The sequence below is a fragment of the Ambystoma mexicanum genome, chromosome 4p (genome assembly GCF_040938575.1).
Source record: "Ambystoma mexicanum isolate Mex_15411 chromosome 4p, UKY_AmexF1_1, whole genome shotgun sequence".
Classification (NCBI taxonomy): domain Eukaryota; kingdom Metazoa; phylum Chordata; class Amphibia; order Caudata; family Ambystomatidae; genus Ambystoma; species Ambystoma mexicanum.
In genome coordinates, this window is record NC_090927.1 from 212,614,574 (window position 1) to 212,622,264 (window position 7,691).

At 46.8% G+C, this 7,691-nt stretch overlaps 1 protein-coding gene across 1 annotated transcript in view; it reads right to left on the reverse strand.

The window, feature by feature from the left end:
- LOC138452571 (XK-related protein 6) overlaps positions 1-648 on the reverse strand; it is a 37,818-nt gene extending 37,170 nt beyond the window's left edge. Inside the window, exon 1 of the mRNA XM_069605000.1 lies at positions 453-648. Coding sequence (XP_069461101.1) covers positions 453-636 — 184 coding nt within the window. The 5' untranslated portion in view covers positions 637-648. The remainder of the gene's footprint in view (positions 1-452) is intronic.
- Between the last annotated feature and the right edge of the window lie 7,043 nt (positions 649-7,691).

A 7,691-nucleotide genomic window follows, 5' to 3' on the forward strand; every position in this document is an offset into this window, starting at 1 on the left:
CCTGCCTAAAATATGTATATGCACACAGCCACTGAGGTGCACAATTCTTTCCCTGAAATGGGAAATGCATCATTCAACATATTGCAACAACACCCTTCAATTAATGCATAACTACCAGAAACGTCAACTGAAAATGTAATATATGGTGGTGCCAGCATACTGCAAGACAAGGGGCTGCATCTTTAGCTCTCCAGATGTTTTGGACTACAACTGTCATCAACCATAACCAGCAAAGTAAAAGGCAAGGGATAGTAAGAGCCATAGTCGAAACCTCTGGGAAGCCAAAGGTTGCACACCCTGGGCGTGAGAGGGGGCAGGCAACGCTGAAAAATGAGGGCTGTTTCTAAAATTAATGTCGTTGAACCACACAGTGAGAGGATACAGAGCCCTGACAACCGCTGGCACATGTCTTGAAGAAGTTGGGAGCAGCAGGGAGACAGGACAAAACTTACACGGGAGAGTCTCTGCACGGTTCTTTTGTATCATTATGCAGAGTTGTAGCACCAGTTGTGGGGCGCTCTCCAGGAAGGTCTCCAGGAGACGCAGCATGTTGACGTCTGCATATTCGTACATCATAGCCCAGTAAAAGCGACGCTGGTGTTCCTTCTGCCGCTGGCTCTGCACGCCCAGGTACATCGTTCGTATATACCTAAAACAAGAGCCAAAACATTGCTTTTAGCTTCTGATCACCACAATAATTGCACATAGTATTTGTGACAGTCACATCTAGTATTGTTAATCTGTACAGTTTCTAGTAATTATGCATGTTTTGTACGTTGCACAAAGTATGACGCTTCATATAGGGAGCAGATGGGCAACAGGACAAGGTTGCCTTGTCAAAGTCTTCTTGGTTGCACAGTCATGCTTTCCCTTCTGTACACTTAAAGCCATGTCTAGAATTAGTTCTTGGCCTCCCAAGGGGTTTTGGATTATGACTCATGGTCCTTCAACATTGACAATCCTTGCTAGGTCTGATGGGAGTTGTAGTCCAAAACATCTGGCCAGCCAAATGTTGCAGACTCCCTGCTCTAGGGGCATGGAGATGCCCTGGCTGCATAGCTCCATAGGCTGTCAATGCCCGTTTTCTGTGTGAGCAAGTACATACCAAGTTTCCTATGCAACCTGTGTCAGACAATGCATCAAGGATGGTTACAATGAAATTATATTTACAAGTACGAAGAAGAGCTGAAATCCTTTGAGAAGATCTGCTACAATCTCGCTTTCTGGACACATACAGATGAGACCGACTCAGAATGACTTTCAATTTCTGGACTATGGCAGTTTGTCATTGACACTTTGATCCTTTTCTCTAGTCTGCCTAGCCTCCTGGACATAATATTCCTTGCCCGTTGTTCCTCTGTCACCTACCGCTTAAAGCTCTTAATATATATACCAATGATGGCTATATATGTTGTAAGTTAAGAATACATTGGGCCGCATTATAACTGTGCCAGTCTGGTAACAACGGTGCCGGCAATTGAGTATTTACCTCCTATCTTTACTCAAACCTAACACCAAAATTATCCTGTTAGGTGATTTTAACCTTTGGCTGGGTAGTGACCTGGATGTCATGGCAGGGTCTCTGGAGACTACATTAGACTCCTTAGGCGTTCTCCAATTTGTCAGAGACTCTACATACACAAAGGGACATCCCCTAGACTGGGTTGCTTCCCATAATTTGAACTTAGTGGACCTTGAAATCATCTGCCCCTGGTCAGACCATTCGTGCATCTATCTCCAGACCTGTATTGATTGCAATCGAGATTAGTTAGAAATCATAAGAAACTAACATCAGAAAATCTAAAACCATGGGCCGCGACCCCATCCTAAGAGATTCTTAACTCAGGAAGTCTACATTACATTACCAATACTCTCGTAGAATCCTTTAGGGAAATCACTGAGGAATTGGCACCATTGAAAAAAAAACATTGTCAGGCGAAACCTAGATGCAGCACCTGGTTCAATGCTAACCTCATGGAATTTAAAGCTAAACAAATCAAATAATTTTATGCATGGAGAAAGAGCCGAGATTTGCTCAGCCTGGACACATACTAAAAAGCAGCAAGGACCTGTAAAATAGCGCTCCTTTTAGCTTAGAAGGAATCTTTTAATGATAGAATTATGAATGCAACTTCAGATAGCAAGGAGCTTTTCAAAATTCTAAAGGAATAGGAACAGCCAAAAGGTCCAAACATAGACCCAATAATAAAAAATGAGACATGGTGCACAAATATCCAGACAGCCATGACTGATAAAATGTGAAGGATTAAAGAGATCATCGCACATAAAAAACTCTCCCTAAATCATGATTCTGTGTCATAATTTTGTGACACCCCAGTCAAGGTTAAGGCTCACCAGCATTTACATTTTTCACCCATTTCTGAAACAGAACTAACTAAGATTATTTCGTAGCTCAAAATCACCAACTGCACAAATACCAATTTGGATTCAGGCAGAATCACGGGACGGAGACGGCTCTTCTTGCTCTAAAATCTCAGCTGCTCCAATCCATGGATAATGGTCAAACCTGTCTGTTTATGATTTTAGACCTCTCAGCGGCCTTTCACCTGGTGGATCAGTCCATCTTGATCGTCAGGCTAACGGATACCGCCCACTTCTCAGACCAAGCCGCGCAACGTACACCTCCTTCCTAAGCGCAAGACAGGGGAGGGTTGCTAGTGGGTTAGCAGAGGCAAAACCGTTTCCATTGCTGTACGGGGTTCTTCATGGGGCGTGCATGTCGCTGTGTCTTTATAACATCTTTATGGTGCCATTCTTCAACATGCTGGAACCAGAGGGCATCCTATTCGCCAACTACGCAGACGACACACAATGCGTCATCCCCATCTCATGGTCACAAAGTTTTGATGAGGAAAACATTAATAAAGTATATCAATCCATTCACACATGGATGGCACTCAATGGCCTGGCACTAGTCAGCGAGAGAACGGAGCATATGATTGTTAGCACTGATATGAAGTTTGCTAAATTAGGTCTGATGTTCAATAGCTTTAATATCGATAACTGCAACATCGAGGTGAAGAAAAAAGTAAAAACACTGGGCATCACCTTGGACAAGAACCTGAACATGAAAGCTCAGGTGAGCAACGCGGTCTCTACATCATGATACTATATTAAGCATCTAAGACACCTTCGTCCATTGATAATGGAAAAGAACACAGAGACTATAGCTAGGGCCATTATTGGATCAAAAATCGATTATTGTTGCAGCCTTTTAATGGGCATTTGACAAGCCTTAGCCGCCTGCAGGTCATTCAGAATGGCGCAGTGAGGGTTGTGAAAGTTCTGAGACGGAAGGACCACGTATCTGAGGCAAGACAAAGCCTACATTGGCTTCCTGTCAAAGCCAGAGTACATTTCAGGATGTTACGTATCACACATAAATGTCTCATGGGCCACATGCCAGCCTATTAATCAGAAGCTATTGTTAAAAAACAGAGCCCCAGAGCCCTAAGATCCAATAATTCCAATCTTTTAAAAACAATACTCTGTAAAAAAAAAAAAGAAATCCCAGAAGGGAGCTTTTACTATAGCCGTTCCACAGGCATGGAATGACCTGCCCCCTGACCTATGGCATAGAGAGTCCACAGACATGTTTAAAAAGAAATTGAAAACACTCTTATTCTACTAGAACTTCCGACCGGCCCTTCCCCCGAGTATGAATCCTGCCCACCTAGCGGCAGATGTTTTGTACTGTCTGTTTTGTGTTTTATGTTTGCGCCCTTAAGCCTTCGGGAACCTGGAGCGCGGTAGAAATGCAAAGTAAAAGTAAAGTGAAGTTGTTACCGGACCGGCACATTACAACACAGCGGGCGGGTGCCATCCCCCCCACAAGGGTCAGACCTGCCCGGCAGGATGGCACCTGCTTGCATAGTTCTCACGGGAGCACCGGAAACATTGTTAACGGTGCCGGTGTTCCTGTGTCCCCATTCCCATGCAGTCCTAAAGGACTCCATGGGAATGGGGACTAACAAAATTGTTGGCACCTGACATCCCGGCCACCAGACTTGGAATAGCCCGGTGGCACCGGGAAGTCAGCTGCTGGTAATTCATTATGGGTCCGGCGGCTACCTGTCGATTCTTTTGGGTTTTTATTATTTTGGCACTTCTTGAAATGATCTACTGTTTGTTATTTTTATTAGGGTATTTATTGAGCACGGACCTAGCTCCGGGAAGCAACAGAGCACTTCACAATCAAGGTGAAAGAACAAGGTTAAGGAGCAGAGAAACAAGGGAGTTGGGATCTAACAGGGGAGGGAGGGCAATTGTCAGAAAGGGATCTATAAGTAACCAGGGGAGGAAACAGTGGTGATCAGATCACATAGTCTCAGGTATGGTGGGAAAGGACATTGTATGGACCTAGGTGTTAGGAGGGTCTTGAGCTCTTTCCTGAACTGTAGAAGTGTAATGGTGAGCTGGATGTTGATGGGGAGGAGGTTCCAGAGGCTTGGTGTCTTCTGGTTTTTTGCTTCTTCCAGAGTTAAAGTCTGCACATGTCCTTACTTCTGGTGGACCATAGGCCTCAGTAGATGCTGAGTTTCTCACTGAGGTATCTTAGCCACTTCAGGGTGACAGACTTTTGGAAGATGCAGCAGGATTTCAAAATGATATGAGCTTGCAGCCGGAGCCAGAGCAGTTCGATGAGGGTCAGGGTGATGTGGCCAAATTTGCCGAATCCTTTGATGAGTCGTGCTGCAGCATGCAGGACACATCTCAGGGGAGCCAGGGCACTTGCAGGAAGGATTTACAAAAGGGCATTGCCACCATCCAGGTAGGAGAGGACAAAGGCTTGGACAGCAGATCTGAAGTTGTTTTCTGGGATGAAGGGCTTGATTTTCCACAGGAGAGAAAGTTGGTACGTAGCCGTTTGTGTATTCCTTGCTATGTGCTGTTTGACAAAGAGGCGTCTGTCGATGTCAAACTCAAGGGACTTGGAACCGATGGCCAGCTGGGGTGTGAAGCCCTTGTGGTGCATAGCAGAGCCAGGTCTGGATGTCCAGGTGTTCGGTGTTGTTGGTCAGCACTAGAAATTCACTTTTGGAGGGATTGAGCTTGAGGTAAGCACTGGACAATCATGACTGGATCAATGAGCGGCAGGCATTGAGCCTGTGGATTTCTTCAATGGAGGATATCTTGAGGCAGAGCTGTGTGTCTTCTGGTATTGGTGGATGTGGATCTTGTGTGGAGCGAGGAGGGTTCCAAGCGGTTCCATGTAAAGATTGAAGATCACGGGGGCGAGGATGGAACCTTGCAGTACTCCAAAGGAGATGGGTAGAGCTGGTGCTCTGGAGGAATCTGTTGTAATGTGGATCTAGGGTGAGGTGATGACATCACTGTACATGGAATGTGGTGATGTCAGAAGGAGTGGAGTGTTGGGATGTTTTGCTCTGAAGCAGGGTACTATGTTTTACAGTTGAGAGATATGCTGGCTTTAGGGGACATGCCAATGTTGTTCCTGGCAACTATACTACAATAAACCTACACCATACAGTTCCACATTGTTGCACAAACCTACTTGTAACTTACCTGCTGGTCCGGGTGTTGCTTCAGGTACTTAGTCACTACACTGGCGACGACGATGGGATCCTGTCGTGGAGGGGACAGTCCAGAACCAGGAAACATTGCCCTCCATTGAATCCATGTCCATGAAGAAGTTGTCAGCGGGTTTGGGGGCCCAAAGTTATTTTGACTGGACTGAGTACCCTTTTCAGCAGGCCGGGCAGTGCTGATTTGAGGAGCCTAGCCGGCACACAGATCGGTGTGCAGTGCTGGTTGGCACAGCTGCTCTAGGGGGCCGCCAGTCCCAGTTACCGGGTGGTGCTGTGGCCGGTTTTTTTTTTCGGCCACTTATCGGTGTGCAGTGCTGAGTTGAGTACACGTGTTTCAAGGATCGCTTGGACCGGGTGGTGCTGAGGAGTGCGTGCTGTAATGGGTGTGCAGTCTCATCTTGCCAATGAGTATTACTCAGGCTCCAGCTGAGAGGACCGGCTGATCGGGCGGCGCTGTGAGCGGACTCCATCTGGTGTGCGGGACCAACTTAAACGTTCCGCATGTCGGAGCAGATTATGTGTGAAGCGCTTCAGGGCTGAGGATTTTGTCAGGCTTCTGTGCAGAGCGGCAGGACAAAAGTGCCGAAATGCATTGGACCGCCGGAACGCAGGTAACTGTTCACCCATGTGGGCATGCTAGCTTGAGCTTTGTGCCGCGGAGCAAGGCTTTGGGGAAGAAGTGTCCCTGCGCTGTAGTCTCGAGTTGTCCCGGGGCTGTAGTCTCCGGAGGTTCTGCGGCCATCTGCGTGCGATGGAGATGTTGTCTTGGCCGTGTCTCAGGAGAAATGATGACGTGGCTCTCTGCGGAGCATGCGTTCCAGCACGGGAAGCTGGAACGCAGACGTACTGTTGAAGGGAGGGCCGTGTTCTCGCCAGATGCGACGTTGTCCTGGTCTGAACGTGCGTTCCAGCGTGATCAGCTGGAACGCGAGGAGGAGGTACGTTGCGTTGTTTTTACGCAAAACAGAAAAAGTGTTTCCTTTCCGTCTTGTGTGGTCGGAAGAAGATCACAAGGTTGTGAGGTGAGCAACAATGTGGAACTGTATGGTGTCTCTCATGCGGGTTACACAAGGAGTTTTGATTTTCGGTCGGAAGGATGCAGCGAGGAGGATTCTAGGTGCTGCACCTCCATCAGGCTGGGCGCAAGGGAGGAGTCGCCTGAAGCCTGCGACCAGAGTTGTTGTGCTGCCTGGGCCTTGGAGGAGTTAGGTCCGATACCGCAGCAGTTTGATGCGATGAAGAGGATGTTCCTGTAATGGGGAATTTACTGCACTAGTGAGATTTCATTGTATTACCGGTTGTGTTAAGTTACAGTGTGTGCGTGTTGCATGGGCCCGTGTGAGTGAGAGTGGATGCGCACGCTGAATGTGTGTATGAGTTCAAGTGGTTGTGTGTGTAGGGTTGTGGTTATTAAGTGCAATTTTCGGTGTGTCTGAGATTTTGTTTAGCGTTTTTGCATCAATATGCCTAAAATTGCACTTTCCTTTCATGTGCCATTTTTTTTTGCAGGAGGGACTGAACTGTTGGGAATTTGGACTTGTGGGTGGGGGGTACTCATATGTGATGATTTTACTTTATTTGTTAAATGATTTATTTGATGTCTAACAATATTTTCTACAGGTTGGGTTTCACTGTTGGGTTTCGATGGACTCGTGGGCGGGGCGCTCGCGGGTGATTATGATTTATTAATGGCAGTGTTATTCTCAGTCTTAAAGGCAGTTATTCAAACCAATGGTGTGTTAAGACATGCCACCTGTTATTTGACCAGTTATACTAATGTTCTGTGTAGCTGCTTATCTGCATATGTAATCCAAGGTTTCTACTGATGTGCAAGGTTTCCATTGTTTGCCCTGTGAGTTTAGCAGAGGTGCATATGGTGTGTGGGGGAACCTCTATCTTTAGTGTGTGTGTGTGTGAGGCTTCTGTGCTATTGTTGTAGTGTGCCTCTATTCGGTGTTTCAATAGCAATCTATTAGTTAGGGCCATAGAGTGGCATCCGATGGTGGTGCAGGTGAAGGGCACTGGTGCGTAGTGTCCTGCTGTTTTCACTTGGCTGGACTTTGGGTCCATTGTGGGAGTAGTTGTGCTGTGGTGGTGCAGTTGGCTGGACCAGGGGTCCAT